This window comes from Neofelis nebulosa, chromosome 15 (genome assembly GCF_028018385.1).
Source record: "Neofelis nebulosa isolate mNeoNeb1 chromosome 15, mNeoNeb1.pri, whole genome shotgun sequence".
NCBI classification, from domain to species: domain Eukaryota; kingdom Metazoa; phylum Chordata; class Mammalia; order Carnivora; family Felidae; genus Neofelis; species Neofelis nebulosa.
The window spans coordinates 3100245-3126746 of record NC_080796.1 but is presented as its reverse complement, the minus strand read 5'-3'; the positions used below and the strand labels follow the sequence as shown (position 1 = coordinate 3126746).

Here is a 26502-nt window from a genome sequence, read left to right as displayed (position 1 = left end):
TGCTTCTGATTCTGTGTCTCCCTCTCTCTCTGCCCCTCCCCCGTTCATGCTCTGTCTCACTCTGTCTCAAAAATAAATAAACGTTAAAAAAAAAAAGAATTATGAGGAATAAATGATAGAATTATACTTAACCCTTGGACAAAACAGTTTTAATGGGTGCACTGACTGCACACAGATATTTTTTTCAGTACTGGAAATGTATTTTCTTTTATAATTTTCTTCATGGTATTTTTTTCTGTAGCTTTATTTTAAGAATAGAGTATGATACATATACAAAAGATTATTGGTAGTAGTAGTGGTTAAGTCTTTGGGGGTCAAAAGTTGTTCATGGCTTTTTGACTGTGGAGGGTGGGGTCAGAGCCCTTAACCCCATTGTTCAAGCATCCAGTGTATTAGAGTTAATGTTCTGATTGTGAAGGTTGTATGGTAGTTATGTGGAATGTACTGACTTGTAGGATTTAAATGCTACAGGAATCAGGCATCCCATTAGCAATTTACTTGCAAATGGCTTTGGGGCGGGGGGGGGGAGTTCTTTTTTTTTCTCTAATTTTTATTTTCTCTAACTTTGTTTCTAAAAAGCAAATCAAAAATAAATAAATAAATAACTAGAAAAGGTGAAAAGCCTTTGGCAAATCTTATTTCTCCATGTGGAAAGAGCTACGAATCAGTGTTTACAATTAAAATCATAGATAGGTTTTATGGCACTATAAAAAAAATGTAATATGTACAAACATTGTCAATAGCCACAGCAGGAATACATCAAAATAATGTCTAAATCTTTAGGCCCACATATAGTCATAAAAATTGGAAAATACAAAAAGCCATCCATGAACACTACTGAAGTATTAATGACAACTTGGTTGTTTGGGTGCTGTTCAAACCGCTGGTAGTGGAGCGGTCTGATGTATGTAAAACCCTCTAGTGCTGGTTTCCACGTACAAAATGTGCTTAAAAGTTAATGGGATGCCAAGAAACATAGTTTGAAATATTATAAAGATTTTCATTACACACATATGAAACAAAAACTTTTTCCTTTAATCAAGATTTTGCCGTATAGTGTGTTCAATTGGGAAGCAATGAAAATGTTTTGTAAGCATCCAGTAAATTTTTTCTATTTATTTTTCAAATTGTATAATTTTTGTTCAAAATCTGTACATATTCTCGTGGCGCTTTCCATACTGGATCTTGATTTAGAATTGAATCATCAGTAGATACTAAAGGATTTCTACAGGATCCTCATTCAAATTCGGTAGCAGCTGAAAAGGAAAAGAAAGAATTATTTTCTTTCTCCAAAATAATTTTCAACTACAAGTGATTAAAAAAAAAAAAAGAAGAAGAAAAGAAAAAAAAAAGAAAAAGACAAAAAGAAAGTTGGGGCCTTTATGATGTTAAGAAAAATGAAAAATACCTATGTACAACTGCAATATGAAACCCAAGATTAGTATTAAATATATTTTGCTCAGGGTTGCACACTGAATTAATTGCTATTGTGGATACATATCAGAGTTTCTGGTTTTTTCATTACAAGGTGAAATTACAAGATGAGGACACAGTCCACCCTGAACCATCATAAACTATAAACTGAAAAATCAAACAGGCATTTCCAAACAGAGCCAAGTAAACAGATGTAAGTGACAGGTATAAAACACAGCACTACTGGAACATACGGAAGGGACATCCCAGTTTTGTGTCAATATTGTCTGCTCTTTGGTGAAGGTGATATGTCAGCTGATACCTGAAGGACAAGGAAAAAGTATGCTAGGTAGAGGGAAGAAGCACATACAAAGAGCTAGAAGTGAGGAAGAACACTTGTGCAATTATGAGTAGTTTAGTTTGACAAGGTGCTAGAGCAAAGCAGCAGAGTAGGGCAAATAGTGAGAGACAAGGCTGAATCATCTGGCAAGAAGCAAACTGATTTGGGTGTTTTCATTCCATGCTAAGGAATTTGAAGTTTTACCCGAGGGCAAAAGCAATGACAAAGTCAATGAGTGAAGATTGAAACCCGTTACCTGTCAAGTGACAGCTATATGACCTCTAATTACTTAACCAAGCATTACTAAGACGACTTTGGATTTTTGGGTCTTCTATCACTAGCAGAAACAACAATTTGATAAAGCACACCTTTTCTGAGACTTGTGCAGGTTGACAGTTCCACAGGGATGGCACCAGTGAAGGAAGATTGTCGCCAGAAATAATAACAGATATATAGACTTAGGGAGATTGAAAAAACTTCTTTAACGTTTATTTTTGAGAGAGAGACAAACCACAAGCGGGCAGGGGCACAGAGAGAGGGAGACACAGAATCTGAAGCAGGCTCAAGGCTCCGAGCTTTCAGCACAGAGCCCTCTGTGGGGCCTGAACCCACCTGAGCTGACATCAGTCGCCCAACCGACTGAGCCACCTGGGTGCCCCTAGACTTGTGGGAGATTTTAAAAGAGCTATGAAACATGAGGACTAAATGAGGAGGAATTGTGTTCTTCATTATGCTCATGCTTTTACATTTTTTATTAGATATGTACAAAAAATGTGAATGTAGTATCTATTATCCAAACAATGGAAAGGGATGACATTTACTATTTATAGTTTAGTTCAGAAATCAATGATATATAACTTCATACATTTTGGCAACATACCTTCTTCTAGTGCTCTGGTTATTCTTTTTCCAACTCCCGCTGCATCTGAAATAAGCCAAATATTATTTAGAATGTGTAAGGTAAACAAGACATGGTAAGAATTATATACAGCTTACGACATGTGGTCTTGAAATAATACTTGTAGAGATTAAACCAAAGTTAGGGATTGCTTAAATAGAAAAACTATCACATGAATAAAATAAATTCCTACCTATTTTATTTTAGTTTTAGATAACGGAGAACAGATACATACACACACACACACACACACACACACACGTGTATATGTATACACGTGTATATGTATGTATAATACATATGTATTATATATATGTATACATATACACGTGTGTTTGTATACATATATATAATATGTGTATATTATATATATAATACATTATGTGTATTATACTAATACATATAATATGTGCATATTATATATATATATGTATATATACATATATATATAATACTATTTAAGTGAATGTGATAAAAAGCACAATCAATATTGATCTATTGAATGTGTATAATCTCTGAAACGTGATGTTTGGTCTTACTGGTACAAAAAGTTTAAACAAGAATCATATTGTATACTGAATTATTACTTGGAAATGATTAGAAAAACTGCCATTTATGAAAGTTTAATCAGTTTTTTACCTTAATGAATAGTTCCTTAAAATGGGCTTTCCATTTTTTCACTTTTAGAAAAACAAAATTTGAAGGAATGCTTTTTGCTATTAATTTTTCAGGACTGACTCTTAAATACATATAAAATGAAAAAAGTGGGACTGTCTTACTGTCATGTGGAAATTCTACTGTCAAAAAATTGAGTAAAAATATTTTGCTATCTGTATTATGACTAAAACACTTATTTATTTTCATATGCACACAAAGATTTCAGAAAATCTCTTTGAAGAAAGGAAAAATAGAGGGTTACAACAGTTTTCAAAGTTAGCTTCTGATGTATAACTTTCTCCATTAGAGATAAGGAAAACAATATACAATTTTCAATTGTAACTTTGTTTCCTTTCTCCAAATTAGGACCAAGTTTTGAAACACTTGACTTATTAAAGTTATGGTTATCCACTTACTTATGAAATGTGTACGAATATTTAAAACCATAGGTGACCCTTGAATAACACAGGGGTGGGGTACAGTCAAAAACCTGTATATAATTTTTCATCCCCCAAAACTTAATTACTAATAGCCTACTGTTGACTGGAAGCATTACCGGTAACATAAACAGCCGGTTCATACATGTTTCGTACAGTAGAATAAGCTAGGGCAAAAAATGACATTAAGAAAAATGGAAGGAAGAGGAAATACACTTACAGTACTGTACAGTATCCAAAAATAATCCATGTGTAAGTAAAGTAGACCCGCACAGTGCAAAACCATGTTGGTCAAGGGTCAACTGTATATTACAACTGTTCCTGTCTAGAATGTTCTTATTTAGATCTTTCTTAGACAAGGTAGCCTCTCCCTGAATGCCCCAAACAGGCTCCAAAATAGTGTACAGGACATAATCAACACTGTGGTGATAAGGATTCCAATGTCTTTACAAATTTAGGTGTGAGGACAAATGTTTTGGCTGACATATTTCCCAATATTTTCAAAGACTGTTTTCCCTAATACCTTTTTTATAATTGAAGTATAGTTGACATACAATGTTACACTAGTTTTTCAGTATACAAATTCAGATTGGACAATTGTATACACTATGCTAAGCTTGCTACCATACGTGTAGTTACCCTCTGTCACCATACAACATTAATACAATATTATTGAGGATATTCCATATGCTGTATTCTTCATTCCTGTGACTTATTTACTTTATAACTGGAATTTGTACCTCTTACTCCCCTTCACCTATTTTGCCCATACCTCTCTACCCACCTCCCCTTTAGCAACCACCAATTTGTCCTCTGTAGTTATGATTCTGTTTGTTCACTTGTTTTGTTTTTTTTTTTTTGTACTCCACATGTAAGTGAAATAAGATAGTATTTATTTGTCTCTCTCCGAATTATTTCACCTAGCATAATACCCTCTAGGTCTATCAATGTTGTCACAAATGGCAAGATCTCATTCTTTTTGATAGCTGAGCTATATTTCATTGTATGCATATTACACATTGTCTTTATCCATTCATCTGTCCTTGGACATTTAGGTTGCTTCCCTATTTTGGTTATCGCAAACAATGTTTCCATAAACATAGGGATGCATACAACTTTTCAAATTAGTGTTTTCATTTTCTTTGGGTAAATACGCAGCAGTGGAATTAATGAATATCTATTTTTAAGTTTTTGAGGAACCATAACACTTTTTTGACAGTAGCATTATATTCAGGCCTTATAAAATGAATGGGACAACATGACTATACCAGACTTATAAAATTAATAACTCAATACCAGATGATGGGAGAAGGCTTTATTCAAACAATTTTATATTACCATTAATAAATACGATATAAAATATAAACCTCGTTTTCTATATGACATGACTTAAGGAGCTACCAAGGTAATGTTGCATCTTTTCCCCAAAAGCTTTTTTCCTAAATATTTACCTTTGTGACCTTTATATTTTTATCTAAGTAAAAACTGTGTTTCGATGGTGAAAATAGCTTTCAAGTCCATGAATAAGAACACATGTGTACTTTTATGTATACCTTTCCATTGATCAGAAATATAAGAGGGTGAGAAAATTATACACAGAAAAACTATATATCAGCAAATTTTAATTCAAAGAACATTTTTAAAGGATTTTTAATTAGAAGGATTTTCTCATTAACTGTTAACATTCAAATATGGCCCATAGAAATCTAAGGTTCGGTTGGGGACACTGCAGGATTGAGGGACAAGGAAGTCACAGCCGTAGTCTCCATCTCTCCTTTAGTTAGACAGCTCTACTTCTCTCTGTTTTACACAATACAGTTTAATGCAAAAAACAAAAAACAACGTTCTTTTCTTTGAAAAAAATTATTTTGAAGGTATAAAAGTCACTAATTTAGTCAAAATCCCGAATTTTGCGTAATAGACAAATAGGGCTCAGAGAGAGTGTACTTTGCCTGAGGTCATGAAACCAACTAGATGCAGACCAGGAATACACTTGTGGTCTTACCAAGCCTAGAGTTCTATGCCAGTTACTTCCTCATAGTCAGGAAAAATACGTGGATTTTAAGTATGACTCAGAGAAAATGAATACATAAAACTTTGTCATGTGGTTCAGTAATGCTTAGGTATGAGGTACACAATAGTAGCTCTCTAACTAAATTACAAATTTTAAAGTCATGAATGAAAATAAAGGAACAGAAATTATGTTAACTTCTTTTAGTAGCAGTCAATTTTTAAGCACAACTTTTCTTTAATTTTTTTTAATGTTTATTTACTTTTGAGACAGAGAGAGACAGAGCATGAATGGGGGAGGGTCAGAGAGAGGGAGACACAGAATCTGAAACAGGCTCCAGGCTCTGAGCTGTCAGCACAGAGCCCGATGCGGGGCTCGAACTCACAGACCGCGAGATCATGACCTGAGCCGAAGTTGGCCGCTTAACCGACTGAGCCACCCAGGCGCGCCAAGCACAACTTTTTTAAACCACAGGACAGAGAACTTGAAAGAGAAAATCTTTAGGTGAAGCAAGCAAGCTGAAACTGAGGAAATTCTTCCTGAAAGCATTATTTATTCTTTCCAAAGAAAATTTGGTTTATCAACATCAATCAACCAATGAGTGAACCCATGGTGTGGTTATTTATAGCAAAATTTGAAACCCAACACAGATTTCTCTTTCCCATCTAGCATGCTTCTGCCTAACCTCTCATCATTCGTTGGTATGTACAAAAGACACAATTGACTTTATTAATAATTTAAATCCAGTCGGAAATTATAGGTGAATCTTCACTTCTCACATGTGGACTTATCTCTCTCCCTCCCGACGGGAAAGGAGACTTACCTAACAGGTGAATTTGGGAGAAGGAGCTAAGCAGTGCTGATGTGTTTCTGAATCTCCTCTTTGAAAAGATGTGCCTGCCCACAGTAACATGAATTTGGGTCTGCTCTCAGCTCTGTGGTAAGCACCCTGCCCCCGGGGTGGGTGTCAAGCATTTGTTTCCTCAATTTACAACTGTGTGGGGAAGTGCCCAATTTGGGAGGAAGCCCAATGTGGCTAACATAACCTAAATCATATCCTCCAATTTGTTAGTGTGTATTAGTAATAAAGCTACTAAGTTTATCTCCATCTCCCTGTCTCCTGTGTTCTGAATTTAGAAAGAAAAGACCAGGGTTACTTGCCGCCTACCCAGTGTCACCTGTCACAGCTCCACCGAGAAAAATGACTAGACAACACTTACAGAAACATTCTCTTCTTCCTTGACTTCATAACTAACGTACATTGTTCAAAAGCAACGCCCACTCGAAAGAGAGAAAAAGTTGATAGGAACCATTTTAGGAACAAACATGGAAAGTCAGACAAACTGAGGACACAGAGGAGTACATTCCAAATGAAAGAACATGAGAAAACCTAAGAAAACAACTAAGTGAAACAGAGATAAGTAATGTACCTCATAAAGAGTTCAAGGTAATGGTCATAAAGATGCTCAGTGAACTTGGGAGAAGAATGAATGGATCCAGTGATAACATCAACAAAGAGACAGAAAATATAAAAAAGAACCAATCAGATCTGAAGGATACAATAACAGAAATGACAAATACACTAGAGGGAATCAACAGCAGATAAGAAGATGCAGAAGAACAGATCAACAATTTGCAAGACAGGGTAGTAGAAATCATCCAAGCCAAAAATAAAAAATAAAAAAAAAAAAATTAAAATGAGGCTAGGTTAAGGGACCTGTGTGACAACATCCAGTGTAATAATACTTGCATTCAAGGGCTTCCAGAAAAAGAAAAGAGAAAGGGGCAAAGAACTCATTTGAAGAAAAAAAGGTTTCATTTTAAAAATTCAAATATTTGCTTGATTTAGCTATTTATAAAATGCTCTACAATCACTCATCAAGATATTTTATAAAAATAGAAACAAAGGTGGTATAAGTCAAAAAAAAGGAAAAAGAAAAAAGAGTGCCATAAATAAGAAAGCAATTAAAGATGTATTCTCGTGTAAGAAAATAGCAAAATTTTAACTTAAAAGAGAAATTAATCTTTTTAGTGTTACAAGTTGATTTAATTCATAAAAAGGACTTACCATGGATTCTTTTTTTTTTTTTAAGTAGCCTCCATGCTTAGCGTAGAGCCCAATGCAGGACTTGGACTCATGACCCTGAGATCAAAACCTAAGCTGAGATCAAGAGTTAGACGCTGATCTGACTGAGCCACCCAGGCACCCCCATGGATTCTTTTAAATAGTAAACATTCATGTCGTTAAGTGTTTGGAGGACGAACATTCACTGACATACAGGGGTGCAAAAACTGGATTATAACAAAACGTTCAAATGTTTATGAACCACTGCCAACTGAAAATAAGTCCAAGCATCTAAGTGTACCTATGGTTAGCAGGCAATCACATTTACTTTCTAAAATCAAATTTAAATGAAAGCTTTTCAGGAAATTTTACATGGGTCAGTTTAGTTGTATTTACTGAATACAGTTAATACTAGGTGTCTCTTGTGGTGCATCTGTGTGGCTCAGTTGTTTTTAGTGTCCAAATCTTCATTTTGACTCAGGCCATGATCTCATGGTTTTGAGACAGAGCCCCACATTCAGCTCTGTGCTGAGCATGAAACCTGCTTGGGATTCTCTTTCTTCCTCTCCTTTTGCCCCTCCCCTGCATGCACTCACTCATTCTCTCAGTAAAATAAAATAAAAATAAGTATCTCTTAGAAATGAGAGATCAAGGGACTAATATTATATATATTATATATTATATTATAATATATATTATATACATTATATTAATATTATATATATAATATATTATATATATTATATTATATATATATATATATATAATTTTACCTCAGTTCTTTCTTAGCACATATAATTATGACTTTTACTTCGTATGTATTAGTTACTTAAACAACTCAGAATTTCACCAAAATAAAAGTAACTATTATATCAGATATCTGAAACCCAAAGTAAAACAGATAATATAACTAACCTTCCACAAGGAAGTCTCTCAGTAGTCATATGACGGCCGTGGGTTCAAGGTAGGAATCACTAAGTTTCCTCCTGGAGTAAAGTTTCCATTGAGCACTAAATTATTTTCAAAATGTCCACAATAAGGTGGTTCCAGGCCTGGGCTCATAGTAAGGGTCCTGAGTAAAGTTTGGTGCTGCTGTCTCTCCACAAGAAGTTTTGTATTGCTCTCTGACAGTCTCTCATTAGTCCTGTGAAGATTAAAAAACACAAATACATTTTCTTTTTCCCTAAATCATTCCTAAATGACATACATTTTTTTTAAGTTTCCATAATAGTAAATAGCATTTGCCATTGAACAGTGTTTTAGCACTGAACATGTGACAGAGCACACCTACTATCTAAAATTGTACTTTTAAAACTGTTCTAAAGAAATACTTTTGTTTCCAGGGGGATTCCTAACAATTCAAATTAGGGAAGGGAAATAAGTGGCTATCAGTGATGTACATGGCTTAACAAATAATACTTGCTGTCTTCTGGGATGGCTGTACTGACAGGATGCTTCAGGATACCATTATATATACACACTTATATTTAGTAAACCTGTTTACAGATATAAAACTAAACCATCCCTCAAAGACATTTTCAAGCATTTGCTTTCACCACTCTTGTACATTTCACTTATTATCTCAAAGAAACTGAGCATTTGACACTGAGGAATCATGAGACCAACAATCTCTAGGGGAGATAGTAGATGACAGACGTGTGATCAGAAAGAACTAAAACAGCTACAGAGGCAATTAGCTTATAACAGTTACCAAGGCACTGGAGGCAGAATCTGCCCTTTCTGTCTTCAGTCTTCCACATATCTCCCTTCCACCATGGTGCTCTTTTTAGCCATTTTGGGAATTATACTACCCTTCAGCCCTGTGTGAGTCTTTCTGTATTTCACCTGTATGCCTTTATGTAATGTAGAAAAAGCATAAAGGATAGTTTTTCTCAAGGCCCACTCTAGTAATCATACCAAAGATCACAATCAAGAGAATAAATGTACCAAGCTGCCAGGATGAATAGTAGTAGTAGTACTTGACCTTTTAGGTTAAAGATGTAATCTTCCAAAAAGAAACTCATCGACATTTCTATTTAGGGTAATTCTGACAATCAATTTTATACTAATATGCTTCTAAATGAGAAAGCTTCAAACAATGCACTTAAAGACTAGCAGATCCGATCAATGGAAAATATACAGGGCAGGGGGTGTGGGAGGGGGTGGGGGAAGAGGTCTGTAAAACCGAAAAAAAGAGGAGGGATTGAAACTGTCCTGGACTAACATTTCAAAGGTAAGTTCACTTAGAAACATCATTTCTCAAAATGACACGATCTAGTTGGCTTTCACTTCCTACTCATCTCATGATCTTGGCTCCACAGAAATTATGCTTTAGAAGCAAATTAATAAGCTAAATTTCTTGTCTATGATTCTGTTTTGACTTACCTGTTCAGCTTATTTCTCAAGGACTTTCTAACTTTTAATTCTTCTAGGTAGAGTTGCCTGTAGGTTTCCAACTCTGTTTTAGTCGAATCTTCTTGAGAAGTCTTCATTGTAGAGACCTGAGATTCCAGATCTCTAATTCTAAGTTCCATTTGACTTCTCGTTGAAGCATGAGCATTTTCTCTTAACTGGTCCAAGTCTTCTTGAGCTGCTGCTTGTGCCTAAAGCAAATTAACAGGATAGTTTTAAAATAGCTATAAACTGAATAACTAATTATACCTGTTTCCTTTAGTTCGGAGTCAATGATTCAGAGAGCAATTTTAAATGAAAAAAAGCTCAAATGTAAAATATTTATCATATCATAAATATCATATCATATTTATCATATGATTTATAAAATTAAAGTTGAATCATTCTTGTATTAGTATTCACACAATCTGATAATTCAAATAGTAGAATCAATGACAAAATTTTAAAAGTCAACAATAAACTTAAGAATAATCCAAGTACAGTGCAATTTTTAAATCATTTTTCTTTTCCTCTTCATAGTGAGACTAGTTGTTTAAATCATCATTTTTTCTTATCCTCTCGATTTAGTAGGAATAATGATGAAAACTGAAATCTTTAAAGGGGGGAACAAATGCCTCCAGAAATCTACAAATTACCATAAAGCAAGTAGAGGAAACCCCTACAATACATCTATCCAAAATGTAATTTGCAGTGAAATGAATTACAGCACATTACAGATCAATCAATTAACCTGTAAAAACAGGTTGACTTCGTGTAATTTTTCTTCTATGTCCAGTCGTGCTCTTTCTTCAATCTCCCGTTTATACTGTTCCACTTGACTGCGTTCTACCATATTCATTTCCATAAATTGTTTCAATTTTACTACTTCTTGCTGTAACTTCTTGTTATTGCTCTCTAGTTTTTCACGTTCTTCTTCGAAAGATTTCATTGATAATAACTCTTGTTGAAGAACTTGATTTTTTGCATCCAGGTGTAGACATTTTGAAGATGTAGTTTCCAGTTCTGTTGTAAGGACATCAGCCTGCATGAATAAAACACTATAGTTTGGAAGGGAGTGAAAAGAGTCTAACTCAAAACTACTATGAAAAAAAATTTTTTTTTCAGATTTTAAGTAATCTCTATGCCCAGTGTGATGCTTGAACTCACAATCTCAAGATCAAGAGTAACTGAGCCAGCCAGGCACTCAAATTTTAAATAAACGCATTTGCAATAAAATGTTACCTGTCTTAGAATGTGGAACCTTAAACAACTCAGAAAATCAAGAGCCAAGTTAAAGCCATCAGGTGTTACTGAAATAGATCTTTGCTATCATTCTCTTTACTACACAACATTTGCACTCAATTCTATACTTTTATTTTCTATGATTTTTTCATATCTTTCTTTCATAAGTCCCCTCTTAGGAGAAAGTCTCTTGGCCCTTCCCCCATCTTAACACTCCATAACTTTTAAAGAAGTTTTAGCAATATCATATTGACTTATGTATGCCCACGTCAAAAAATACGTCCCAAGATAAGACTCTGGAAACAAGACTCTAATTCATGAATCTATAAGTAATGACTCTAACACCATGGTCTGTTTCTGAACTGCAAATGTTTTATGCTAATTTGAAGTGCATTCACAGGAGAAATGATTCTCCAGGATGTGTTAAGAAATCACATCTCCCAGTATAAAACATTAATTGGATGATCCACATATTTTTTGAAGCAAAAAAATATTTAATTCAATACTGTTATCTTGTAATCCGTTGTTACTTTCCAGAAAATAAGAGATCATACTAAACAAAAACAACCACAACAACAAAACTGGTGGAGTTTCAGTGATGCTGAGTTGGGAAGGACTTCCATCCATTCTATATGATTGGTAAGACAAGGTGAATGGATGTGGTGGTTTAATAAATTCGTTGATACTTCTGTGAAAATTCCTCCCCTTAAATATATGCTGGCTTCAGTAACTGGCTTCTAGTGAACAGAATATGCAGAACTGCTGGGATTTTTTTAAAAATTTTTTTTAACATTTATTTATTTTTGGGACAGAGAGAGACAGAGCATGAACGGGGGAGGGGCAGAGAGAGAGGGAGACACAGAATCGGAAGCAGGCTCCAGGCTCTGAGCCATCAGCCCAGAGCCCGATGCGGGGCTCGAACTCGTGGACCGCGAGATCGTGACCTGAGCTGATGTCGGACGCTTAACCGACTGAGCCACCCAGGCGCCCCAACTGCTGTGATTTTTAAGGCCAGTTTAGAAAATGTGATACAGCTTCCATCTGACTTTCTTTCTCTAGGGAAGCTCACCCTTAGAACCCAGCCACCACGTTGTGAGGAATCCTAGGCTACCTAGTGAGTCTTCGTGTAGATACTCCAGCTGAGACTAGCCAACGTCCTAGCCAAAGGCCAGCCTCAACAGCCAAACACGTGCGTGAACAAGCCTTTAGATGATTCTAGTCTCCAGCTTCCAGTTATGCCAGCTGATGCCAAATGAAGAAGAAATGAGTTGCCCTACTCTGCTTTGCCTAAAATAAGATTGGTGAACAAGAGAAATGCTGTTTTGAACTACTAGGTTTTGAGGTGGCTTATTATGCAGCAGTAAATTGCTACCACAGATACTGATACTAAAAATGGTGTGCTGCTATTCAAAAAACCCTAAAAGTAAACTTCCTTTGAACCAAGAGTAGGTGGAAGTGGAAAGATGTAGAAAAGCGTAAGGATGAGACCCAAAAATGGCCTCCACAAGACTCTTAGTGGAACCCTGAAGGCCTATGAAGAGGCTGACAGCAAGGGTCTCTAAGCAAGTGAAGAAAATGACACCGGAGGAAAGGAAAGTCATGCTACAAAATACCTGAAAGTGAAACGGATAGGAAAGAGAAACTAAAGAAAGACTATGCAACTGAAAGGAACCAGGACTTACAGGGTTCAAGTATCTGTTTCTCCTTTACAGCCTCTCTACATGTTGAACTGTCAAATAATGCTAAAATAAAGAAATGGCTTTTGGGTTAAGAAAAAATCCAGGGTGCTACCAGGAAAACAGGAAGATTTAAGGTATGCCTCCAATTTCTTTAAGGATCTTAAGAGTGTAAGATTTTTTTTTAAAGTAGGTTCCACACCCGACATGGGTGTGGAATTAGCATAAACTCAGCACCCAGAGATCAAGTGTCACATGCTCTACCAACTGAGCCAGCCAGGAGCCCCAAGAGTAGACGAATTTTAAAGGCATTTTCCTATAAGAGCTTCACAGGAAACTGAAGCGAAAAGCTTATCTCAAAAGGACTTGCGAGGGTCGCTTTGCTAAAACACGACATGAAATCCAGTAATATTTACAGAAAACTAAAAAAGGTAAGAGATTTATAGTAGCAAACATACTATTTGCTACCTTGGACTAAAAGGGGCCAAATAGTGTAAAATGAAAAGAGGCCTTTGGGTCTTAGAAGTCCCACAGGGAGGAAGCAGGATGAAAAAACAGCTGCAAATACAAGTCATTCCTTATGAAAAGGAAGGAACCAAGAGTTTAAAGAGTAAAGAAAGGGAAGAGACATGGAGGAAGTATTCCCGTGGTTAGGACTAAGTCCTAACTTAAAAACTGACAGCATGCATCAGGCTATATTTCAAAACTCTTATGGACTATGGTGCTTCCCATCTTCTTTTTCTGAATGGGAGAGTCTTCAGCAGTTGACTAGAATGTTCCATTTGTGAGTGGTAAATAACTGTCTCTTTCGTTCTCAAGTCCTCATATTGAGAACCCTTGCAATCAAGGGGCTATACTTGAGATACCATAACCCAGGCAGCTTATCCCCACTGCACCTGATTAAGATGGTAAGATCTTGGACTCAAGCCCTGAAGCTGATGCCATGATAACTGAGACTTGCAGGAGGTATTCGAGGGGGAGGGGAGTGAATGTATTTTTCAGGTGGGAAGAATACAAACATTTGTGGCCAGCGGGTAAATTATACTACTTTTTAAAGGTGTCCATAGGTTTTTTTTTTTTTTTTAATTTTTTTTTCAACATTTTTTATTTATTTTTGGGACAGAGAGAGACAGAGCATGAACGGGGGAGGGGCAGAGAGAGAGGGAGACACAGAATCGGAAACAGGCTCCAGGCTCCGAGCCATCAGCCCAGAGCCTGACGCGGGGCTCGAACTCACGGACCGCGAGATCGTGACCTGGCTGAAGTCGGACGCTTAACCGACTGCGCCACCCAGGCGCCCCATAGGTTTTAAATATTAATTCCATTAAAAAAAAAAAGGCCATGGAACAACCTTAGTGACTTGCTCCTAATGAACAGAATATGTGACTATGATCCTGTGTGTATTCCAAGCCTAGATGACAAAAGGCGATACAGCTTCTGCCTTGCTCTGTATCTCAGGCTGCTTACTTGGAATCTAGCTCCCCATCTAGTGAGGAATCCTAGGCCACAAAGAGGGTCTAGGTGTGTCAGTTTGTTTCTGCTGCCTCCTGAAGTCCCAGGCAACAGCCAGCATCAACCACCAGACGTTAGTGAACAAATCTTCAGATGGATCCAGCCCCAAACCTTTCAGTTGCCCCACCTGAAGCTGAGCAGGGCAGAGACTAGCTGTCCTGGCCACACTTTTCCTAACAGATTTGTGAACAAAATAAATCTAACCTTTGGGGAGTTTGTTAAGAAAAAAACAAAAATGATAAATTGAAAAGTGGATGAAAAAAAAGACACATAAACTTGTATAGGAGAAATTGGTCTCCATTAAAGTAGGATATAATAAATGTTAAGATTAATTTATTAACAACCAATGGTGCTCATGAGAAGCAGATAACTAGAAGCAAGATCTAAGAAATTTTTCTCTCAGTTTTTCCCCAGCTAGGATCATATTAGCTGTTCATTTTCCATATATGGCCTTTATTATGTTGAGGTATGGTTCCTCTAAGCCTACTTTGTTGAGGTTTGTATCATGAATGGATGTTATAGTTTGTCAAATTCTTTTTCTGCATCTATTGCAATGATATGACTTTATGCTTTTTTGAAAATTAATATGAGATATCACATTCATTGATTTGCAAATATTGAACCACCCCTGCAAACCAGGAATAAATCCCATTTGGTTATAGTGAGTGATTGAATGATTTTTTTAATGTTTATTTTTGAGAAGGAGCACAAGCAGGGGAGGGACAGAGAGAGAGGGAAACACAGAATCTGAAATAGGTTCCGGGGTCCAAGCTGTCAACAGAGCCTGACACTGGGCTCAAACCGATGGACCATGAGATCATAACCTGAGCTGATGTTGGATGCTTACCTGACTAAGCCACCCAGCTGCTTCTGCCCCCGGTGAATGATTTTTTAATGTATTGTTGGATTCAGTTTGCTTATTTTGTTGAAGATTTTTGCATGTTCATCAGAGATGCTGGCCTGTAATTCTCTCTGTGGCATCTTTATCTGGTTTTGGTATCAGGGTAAAGCTGGCATAGAATGAATTTGGAAGTTTCCCTTCCTTTTATGTTTTTCTGGAACAATTTGAAAAGGACAGGTTAAACTTTTTTTTTTTTTTTTTTTTTTTTGTATTAGCTCTTCTTTACATGTTAAAATTTACGTCTGAAGGCATCTGGTCCTAGACTTGTGTTTGTTGAGAGTTTTTTTGATTCTTGATTCAGTTTCCTTGCTGGTTATTGATTTTTTTTCAAATTTTCTATTTCTTCTTGTCTTACTTTGGTAAGTTATATATTTCCAGGAATTTATTCATTTCTTCTAAGTTGTCCAACTTGTTGGCATACATTTTTTCACAATATTCTCTCATAAATGTTTGTATTTCTGTGGTGTTGGTTCTTATTTCTACTCTCACATTTGTGGTTTTATTTTGGTCTTTTCTAGTTTCTTGTTGATTACTCTGGCTAACACCTTATCAGTTTTATTAATTTTTACAAAGAACCAGCTCTAGGTTTCATTGATCTGTTCTAGTATTTTCTGTTTTCTGTTTGTCTATCATTCATTTCTGCTTTAATCTCTTTTTTTAAATTTTATTTTGAGAGACACCACACATGAGTGGGGGATGGGCAGAGAGAGAGAGAGAGAGAGAGAGAGAGAGAGAAAGCAAAAGAGACAATCCCAGACAGGTTCCATGCTGCCAGCAGAGAGCCTAACACGGGGCTCGATCTCACAACTGTGAGATCATGACCTGAGCCAAAATCGAGAGTCAGACACTTAACCAGATAAGCCACCCAAGGGCCCCTGTTCTGATCATTATTACTTGCTTTCTTCTGCTGGCTTCAGGCTTCATTTGTTGTTCTTTTTCTAGCTCCTTTAGGTATAAGGTTAGGTTGGTCGAATTTTTTCTTGCTTCTTGAAGTAGGCTTATATTGCTATGTACTTCCCTCTTAGGACCACGTTTGCAGCATGTCAAAGGTTTCAGACCATTGTTTTTTTTTGTTTTTGTTTTTTTTTTTAATTTCCATTTGTATACACGTAATTTTTTAAGTTTCTTCTTGTATCTCTTGCTTAACCCATTCCAGTGTAGTAGCATGTTATTTAACCTGCATGTATTGTTTTTAATAATTAAGGCCTGTTTTTTGTTTGTGATCCATTCTTGAGAATATTCCATGGACACTTGAAAACAACGTGTATTCTGTTTCAAGATGGAACGTTCTGAAAAAATCTCTTAAGTCCAATCTGGGCCACTCTGTCATTCAAAGCCATTGTTTCTTTTTCTTTTTTTTTTTTATTAAATATATGAAATTTATTGTCAAATTGGTTTCCATACAACACCCAGTGCTCATCTCAACAGGTGCCCTCCTCAATACCCATCACCTGCCCTCCACTCCCTCCCACCCCCATCAGCCCTCAATTTGTTCTCAGTTTTATTTAAGAGTGTCTTATCCTTTGGCTCTCTTCTACTCTAACCTCTTTTTTTTTTTTCCTTCCCCTTCCCCATGGATTCCTGTTAAGTTTCTCAGGATCCACATAAGAGTGAACACATATGATATCTGTCTTTCTCTGTATGGCTCAAAGCCATTGTTTCTTTGGTTGTTAAGATCTGTTGATGTAAATGGGGTGTTAAAGTACCCTATTACTGTCTTATTATCAATTAGTTCCTTTATGTTGGTTATTGTTTTATGTACTTGAGTGCTCTCGTGGTGGGTGCATAAATATTTACATTTGTTAGATCTTCTTATTGGATTGTACCCTTTATTATGATATAGTAGCATTCTTTGGCTCTTGCTGCGGTCTTTGTTTTTGGTTGTTTATTTATTTTGAGAGAGACAGAGTTGGGGAAGGACATAGAAAGGGGGAGAGAAAATTTCAAGCAGCCTCCATGCTGTCAGCCTGGAGCCCAACATGGGGCTCAAAGGCACCAGCCATAAGATCATTACCTGAGCCAAGACCTAGTCAGTTGCTCAAATGACTGAGGCACCCAGGTGCCCCACAGTCTTTGTTTTAAGGACTCTTTTGTCTAACAAAAGTATCGCTATTTTTTTTCTTTTAACGTGATAAATTTTTCTTCATCCCCTCGCTTTCATTTTTTTTTAATAGAATTTATTGTCAACTTGGCTAACATACACTGTGTATAGTGTGCTCTTGGTTTTGGGAGTAGATTCCCGTGGTTCATCACTTATAGACAACACCCAGGGCTCATCCCAACAAGTGCCCTCCTCCATGCCCACCACCCACTTTCCCTTCTTACCCACCGCCCCCATCAACCCTCTCTTTGTTCTCTGCATTCAAGAGTCTCCTATGGTTTGCCCCTCTCCTGCTCTGTTTGTAACTATTTTTCCCCTTCCCTTCCCCCACGGTCTTCTGTTAAGTTTCTCAAGTTCCACATAGGAGCAAAAACATATGATATCTGTCTTTCTGTGACTTATTTCATGTAGCATAATACCTTCTAGTTCCATCTATATTGCAAGAGATAGCACGATTTCACTCTTTCTCCTTGCCAGGGAGTATTTCAGTGTATATATAAACCACATCTCTTTATCCATTTATCAGTTGATGGGCATTTAGGCTCTTTCCAGAATTTGGCTATTGTTGACAGCACTGCTATAGACATTGGAGTACATGTGCCCCTATAAATCAGCATTCCTGTATCCTTTGCATAAACTCCCAGTAGTGCTATAGAGGGGTCGTCGGGTAGTTCGATTTTCAATTGTTTTGAGGAACCTACGCACTGTTTTCCAGAGCGGCTGCACCAGTTTGCATTACCACCAACAGTGCAAGCATCCCCTCACTTTCAATCTGCAGGTGTCTTTATGTCTAAAATGAGGTTTTTATAGGCAGCATACAGATGGGTCTTTTTAATCCATCCTGTCACCCTAGGTCTTTTGGTTGGGAGTGTTTATTCCATCTATATCCAAAGTAATTATTGACAGGTATGTATTTATTGTCATTTTACTACTTGTTTTGTGGTTGTTTCTGGAGATTTTCTCAAATCCTTTATTGTTTTTCTCCCTTTGATGTCTTTCTAATTTGCTTTAATGATATATTTGGATTTCTTTCTCTTTATTCTTTGCATGGTTATTAGTGGGTTTTGGTATATGATAAGCATTAATTTGTATATCACCTCTTCTGCGTGTAGCAGTCTATATTAAGTTGATGGTCACTTAAGTTAGAGCTCATTTTTTTTCTCCTCCCCATGTTTTGATAAGCTATTATATTGTATATCCTTTTGGGGGGCATTCCTTGATATTTTTTTTACAGAAATATACATTTTTACTGCTTTTACATTTCCTTCCTTTATACTGTCACTTTTGATCTCTCCTTTCCACTCAGAGTCCCCGATAATATTTCTTACAGGCTGATTTAGTGGTCACAAACTCCTTCCATTTTTGTTTGAGGAATTCTTTATCTCTCCTTCTATTATGAATGATAGCCTTACTGGATAGAGTATATTTGGCTGCAGATTCTTCTCATTCAGCACTTTGAATATATCATGCCATTTCCTTCTGCCTTACAAAGTTTCTGTTGAAAAAACTCCTGCTAGCCTTGTGGGTTTTCCCTTGGAAGTGAATGACTTGTTTTGCTGCTTTTAAGATTTGTAGCAGTGGGGCGCCTGCGTGGCTCAGTCGGTGAAGCATGACTTGATCTTAGCTCAAGTCGTGACATCGCAGTTCGTGGGTTTAAGCCCTCCAGTGGGCTCTTCATTGACAGCACAGAGAGTGCTTGGGATTCTCTGTCTCTACCCCTCCCATGCTTGTGTCTGCGTTCTGTCACGGAAATTAAAAAAAAAAAAAAAAAGCAAAAAACAAAACACTAAAAAAAAAAGATGTTAGCAGTATATTTTGCAAATTTAATTACAACATGTCTTGGGTGTTGATTTTGATGGAAGTTCTCTGTGCCTTCTGGATGTGTATGTCTGTTTTCTTCTCCACATTAGGGAATTATTCAGTTATTGTGTCTTCAAATCAATTATCTGTCCCCTTCTTTCTGTCTTCTTCTTCTGGGACTCCTATCATATGAATGTTTTTACATTTGACGGAGTCATCGAGTGTCTTAAGTCTATTCTTGCATTGGATAATTCGTCTTTGTCTTCTTCAGCTTCACTGCTTTCCATTACTTTGTCTTCTAGGTCATTAATTTGTTCCTCTGCTTCTTCCAGCTTGCTGTTCATTTTTACTGCCCTCTTCATCTCTGATTCTTGAACTCTTTTATGTCTGTGGTAAGGGTCTCTCGGATGTCTTCCATTCTTTCCTCAAGTCCAGTGAATATCCTTATGATCATGGTTTTAAATTCTCCATTAGGCGTGTTATTTACATCTGTCCCATTTAGGTCTCTGGCCATGGCCTTATCCTGTCCTTTCATTTGGGATAAATGCCTCTGTCTTTTTATTTTGTCTAAATATCTGCCAGCTTCTGTGTGTTAGAGAAGCCAGTTATGTCACCTGCTCCCGAAAGTAATGGACTTAGGAAAAAGACGTCATGTAATGCCCAGGGTCTAGCACTTCAGGGAGTGTCACCAGTGTGTGCTGCATGCGGTCTGCTGTTGTGTTCTGGCTATGCTATCCTTCAGGCCAGTCATCTGCAGAGGCTCTCTTTGCCTGGTCTGGTGAGTGTTTGGTCCCTGGCCTGAACATAGCGAGTTTTAACTAGGTGTGCTCTGGTCTGCTTAGGAAATGAGACCTGTCACCACCTCTCCTGGAACTGAGGCCAAGGGAAACTCTCTGGTTGGGAGATGTGGTGTGGGCAGGCATTTGTCCTTGTCTTCTGGGGGAGGGGTAGCTGTGCTGGAACTCAAGCAAGAGTGATTGAGAAAGGTAGTTCCACCAGAGTGCAAGGGGGTGGCGTTTGGTGTAAGCAAGTTAGGTACCCAGTGTTAGCAATGCACTGCTTCTTACAGGTGGCTTTATGTTTGTGGTGAGGGGCAGGAGAAGGAGATGGTGCCAGCCAGCGGCTTTGTTCCTACAGACAGGTCTCTCTGAACTTTGCCTCTGAGGGACGTGCTCTGAGAAGAGCAAATAATCTCCCCACTGTGTGCCCCAGGCACTCTTCAGACCACTCTACCCATGCTATATGCTCCCACGTTGTTTGCCTGCCCTCTGTCCATGAGCAGTGCAGTACCTCAGGGCTCTAAACCAGCTAAACCGGATTCCCTTTAAAACTCCAGACTTTACGCACTACTGGTTGCAAGAACTCACGAAATTTTTCCAAGCCAGTGGCTATGGGGAAATGTTCTCTTTGTGCATTCCCTTGTGCGTTCCTCTCTCTCACCCTTACCCACAACCTCAACTCCCTCCCCTCTGCAGAAGCCAGGATCTGTTTCTCTTCTAGACGACATTTCTGCATCAAGGACATTCTTTGATGTGGCCTCTTCTCTCCCTTTTGTTGTGGAGTTTGTTCTGTCAGTCTTCAGGTCAATTTCTGGGGTATTTAGGGTGAGCTGATTGTTATCTAGTTGTATTCGTGGGATGAGGCAAGCCTAGAGTCCTCCTACTCCTCTGCCTTCTTCCTATCTCTAAGATCTTTTTCTAAGATTCCCTTCAATTCCAACAATTCTTACAAGTAGGAAGGAATGCCTCTTTAGAATGTCCCCTCAAGTTAAGGTAGAAACACAGAGACATACGATTTGAAGCACAATAGTTGAAAAACTAGAAAGAGTCAATTTGATAACCGAAATTGGGCCTTTGATCTGATTTAAATTAAAGGAAATAGGCAGTTTTGAGTATTTTTTAAACCATTGAATGCTCAATCTTCATTCTCCTTTCCTCGGTGAGGAAATAAAGAGAATGTTATGGAATCATTTTTCATCTTTTCAGTAGCAAAACAAATGCACTGTCCTTTAGCACTACTTAAATTAACTCCACATTCTCCTTTACCTTACTCCAACCTTCTTTGTGTGGGGAGGTAAGATCACTTCATCTTTGTGTTGTCCCACAATGCTTCTCCATATCATACAAGTTGGCTTCAAAAGTTTGTTGTCATTCAAATTACCAATCTACTATTTGTCTCTGATAAATCAACTTAATACTACCTCACTTTGTACAGCTGTATTATTTGAATGATGTAATGTTTATTCCATTAATTATACACTGAGCTAAAACATATAGCTATGCATATCTTTCTATTTAAGTGAAAGAAGGGGAAACAGGCTACTGTGTTTTCCAAGAATGTAGGTTCTGTGCCAAGAACAGGATTAACACCAGTGTTACACACAAGAACTAGGTCAGAAGAGGATCTCATTGTGAATTGTAAGATGATGGGTTAGCAAGATTGCTTAACAGGAAAGAGGAATAGCCCAGAGTTAATCTTTTCCTTCCTAGATGGTGAAAACTATGGATGAGTCTATGCATTATAATGAGATAATAAAACATAATGAAGTAAACGGTAGACTGAGTCAAGAGATCCTATGGCCAAGATATGATGGAAATGAAAGTGGGCAGCACTGACTGAGACACTAAAAGTTTGCACAGGCGGGGAACCTGGGTGGCTCAGTCAGTTGAACCTCAACCTCTCAGGTCATGATCCCAGGGTCATGGGATCAAGACCCCTGTCAGCCTCCACACTAAGTGTGAAGCCTGCTAAAAATTCTCTCTCTTCTCTTCTCTCTCTGTCTCTCTCTCTCTTTCCCTACACAGCCCCTCGTCCTGCTTGTGCACGCTCTAAAAAATATATAAATATAAATAAATAAATAAATAAATAAATAAATAAAAGTCTGAACACACTAAAGAAAGAGCATTTTATGTTTTTGAGCCTGACTTCACATCGAGTCATGGGGTCAGCAAGGCATAGGCTGGCGAAAGGGTCCTTCAAGAAACAAAAATCTCTATAGGAGCAAAGTTAAGTTCTACTACATTGGCTTTTTATTATTACATAAGTGACTGGTAATTTGCAAGATAACATGGAAAAAGTTTTCATAAAATTTGATATGGTACTGGCATAAGGACAGACATACAGATCAATGTATTAACATTGAGAATCTAAACATAAACTCTCACATTATAGTGAACTGATTTTCCACAAGGGTGCCAGACAATTAAATGGAATAAGACTAGTCTTTGTAACAAACGGTACTGGGACAAATGGATATCCACATGCAAAGCAATAAAATCAGACCTCTACCCCATAGCATATATAGAAAATTAACTTAAAATCTAAGAGCTAAAATGATAAAACTCTTAGAAAAAAGCTTACGTGTATGTGTTTGTGACTGGATTTCACAATGATTTCTTAGACATGACACCAAAAGACAAAAGCAGATTAAGTTTATTTCATCAAAATTAAAAACTACTATGCTTCAAATATCACCATCAAGAAAGTGAAAAGGCAAGTGACTAAATAGGAGAAAATACCTGAAAATCCCATATCTGCTAAGGGATTTGCATGTAGGATATTTAAATAACTCTTCCAATAATGAAAAGACAATCCAATATAATAACGGGCAAAAGAATGGATTAGTTCTTTAAAGACGATACAGAAATGGATAATAATCACGTTAAAAGGGAGATGTTCGGGGTGCCTGGGTGGCTCAGTCAGTTAAGCTTCTGACTTGGGCTCAGGTCACGATCTCACGGTTCATGGGTTTGAGCCCCGCATCGGGCTCTGTGCTGACAGCTGGGAGCCTGGAGCCTGTTTCAGATTCTGTGTCTCCCTCTCTCTGACCCTCCCCTGTTCACGCTCTGTCTCCCCTGTCTCAAAAATGAGAAAATCGTTAAAAAAATTAAAAAAAAAGATGTGATATATATATATATATATATATATATATATATATATATATATATATATATTCATTCCATGGAGTATTACTCGGCAATCAAAAAGAAGGAAATCTTGCCATTTGCAACTACGTGGATGGAACTGGAGCGTATTATGCTAAGTGAAATTAGTCGGAGAAAGACAAAACTCATATGACTTCCCTAGTATGAGGACTTTAAGAGACAAAACAGATGAACAAAAGGGAAGGGAAACAAAAATAATATAAAAACAGGGAGGAGGATAAACACAGGAGACTCATAAATATGGAGAAAAAACTGAGGGTTGCTGGAGGGGTTGTGGGATGGGGGATGTGCTAAATGGGCAAGGGGCATTAAGGAATCTACTCCTGAAATCATTGCTTCACTAAATGCTTACTAATTGGGATGCGAATTAAAAAAAAATAAAACTAAAGATACAACAAAAGAGTAACGCCCCCCCCACACACACACACAAAATTTTTCAACCCAGGAAGCCTCTGGTTGGGGATTCAGGAGATAAGGACCTTCTAGAGAAGTCAGAGCTATGGACTGAGTTGGCTGAAAGCTATCTAAGTTTTTGTTTCACAGGGAAGACCTTAAAGTGGCAGACAATTTCATGCCATAATCTAAATTCCTTTCTAAAGGGATACACAGAAAATCCCTCGTTATTCTTTAATAAGCTTCACCAGTTTCGGATATTCTTACAAATTTTAGTTTTTGAGACTTTAAAGATTTCTTTAGGACACAATAGCAGGACAACGCCTAGCACTCTCATTCATAGAAGACTGATCAACAGAGAGTCATGTTACTCGCATGAAAAGTTCCCTATTACTATGTGACTCATTTATAAGACGTCTAGAAAAGAAAATAATTTTCAATGCCTCTTCAGCAACAAAAAGGACCAGTCAAGAGAATGTTCTAATTCCTCTGACGGGTATAGCTGTCTAATGAAACTTGCATGTATATTATATAGCTTTTGCGACTGACAGAAACGAGTTGGTCAGTGTATCTCCCTCATTGCTCCCACTTAGGATTTACAATGAGAATCCTACAAAGGAGGGTGTGTGTTCGAGGACATTAACTGTTCTGCTTGGAAAACAGTTGGGGTTTCACTACATATCAATAAATGAGAATCCTTAATGGCACATTAGTCTTTTCTGAGATTGAATTGTGAAATCTGTGAAAGGCTGATTAACTCAAGTGAGTGGAAAAAGATAATGAGTTTCTGAACTTGCAATGGTAGGAGCACTATGTTACTAGGTAAGGCCCTGACAGAGCAGCCATTTCTCCTTTTTCACTGGCATTTCTTTTCCTTTACAAAATCCAACAAAGAGAAAAGTCCATTCCTTTGAGAAGGACGTTTGCATAACGACCTGCTAGTCATTGTTGATGAAGAGAATAAGTTGCAAACTTGTAATTACAAATTACAACAAATCATCATTAAAATAACCCGTTCTCAAACTCTCACTGAAGGGTTGAGACTACAAGAGAAAGTCAGAATTCAAGATGACATGATCACTCAAAGCGTGCGGAAGTTTGAAACACGCTGAAAAATATTAGCAGGGACTCTCACACATCTGTATGCTAACGTTCACAGCAGCATTATTAACAGTAGCCAAAAGGTGGACTAAACCAAACGCTCACTGTGGTATATATAAAATGTTGCTTTTTTAGACTCTCACAATGTTTTTATGAAAATGTCACTATAAACATCATTACTTTATGAGTTCAATCAACTTCATCTCTATAGAAAAATTCCATTGCTAATAGCAAGTAGGAACAATATCAACCTAACATTTTGATCAGTGAGATTTTTCCATATGATCCAAAACATTCTTATGTACTACACCTATTGAAATAAGGATTCCTTTTCAGTAGGACAGACATCAAGAGACTGACTTACTAAACTTGTCCTTAACAAGTTGCTCGGAAGATTGTGAATTGGGGCCGCTTGCTGTTTGATGGTTCCTTCTGGCCTGGCATGTTGCACTTCTAGCCTAAAATGCAGATCTTAAGGTAATTATTCTCACAAATAAATTTACAAAAATACCATATAATTTCTGACAAATGAGGGGATTACAGAAATTCTTAAAATTGTATCAAGAGGAAGATTTGGCAATTGAGCCATTTTTCTCATTGTCTTTTGTGGATAAGGTGCAAAATTGAGATATAATGTGCCACAATTCTGCATTTCAAAATAACTAAAAGCTGGAATTTGTATCCAGTTTAACAAGGATATACTGGCATAATGAATACATTTCTCATACTACATTGCTTATCTGTTTTATAAAAATCAAGCTATTTTCTTTGAGGATTAAATTATACTTTTCCATATGATCTTACATCTTCTCAGCATATCTTATGGCCTCTGCATGTTGATCCTTTGCTTCTTGCAACTAAAATAAAGAAAACAATATAATTTTAACTACTGACAATCTAGTAGAAACAATCACCTGTTTCTGTAACTAAATGTTTTTATTTTTTTACTTGAGAGAGAGAGAGAGAACACACACAAGTGGGGAATAGAGGCAGAGGTAGAGACAGAGAAAATCGTAGGCAGGCTCCAAGCTCAGGGTGAAGCCTGATGTGGGGCTCGGTTTCATGACCGCTTTCATGATGTGGGGTTTAGGATCATGACCTGAGTGGAAATTAAGGGTCAGGACACTCAACCACCTAGCCGCCCAAGTGCGCCTGTAATTAAATCTTATTGGACCCAGCCAGGCTCTCCGCTACATGCTGATTGATGGCTACTGTTAGATTGTAACAATAAAGTTGAGCTGCTGCAACAGAGACTATGGCCTACAAAGCTGAAAATGTTTCAATACTCTTCTAGAATAATGTACCAACCTTACTCTGCTACAAAATCAGAACGTTTTTAAATGTTTTTAATTATATATGAGCAGATAAATGTACAAATGTATCTACTGGTGAAATGGAGGAAATATAGGAATTAACCTTATGGTAAACATTTCTGTTTTCATATTACAAACACTGCATCAACTATGATTTTACATATTCACATAGGTGAATGACATTTCTATTCTTGTGATGATAAAACTGAACATGCTGTATTCAGTGACAACAAGATATTTCATGGAAGAGTTTCAGAAGCAGCATCCTAGTAGGAGTCAGAAAGCCTGGGTACGAATTCCCAATTCT

The 26502-nt window shown here is 37.2% G+C and overlaps 1 protein-coding gene across 1 annotated transcript in view; it reads right to left on the bottom strand.

Moving 5' to 3' along the window:
- Positions 1–1168: 1168 nt before the first annotated feature.
- The window catches only part of LOC131496455 (ankyrin repeat domain-containing protein 26-like), a 44895-nt gene continuing 19561 nt past the window's right edge, over positions 1169–26502 (bottom strand). Inside the window, exons 3-7 of the mRNA XM_058702013.1 lie at positions 10964–11254; positions 10207–10424; positions 8737–8965; positions 2634–2678; positions 1169–1256 (exon numbers count right to left, since the gene is read on the bottom strand). Of these exons, the coding sequence (XP_058557996.1) occupies positions 8755–8965; positions 10207–10424; positions 10964–11254 (720 nt within the window). The 3' untranslated portion in view covers positions 1169–1256; positions 2634–2678; positions 8737–8754. The remainder of the gene's footprint in view (positions 1257–2633; positions 2679–8736; positions 8966–10206; positions 10425–10963; positions 11255–26502) is intronic.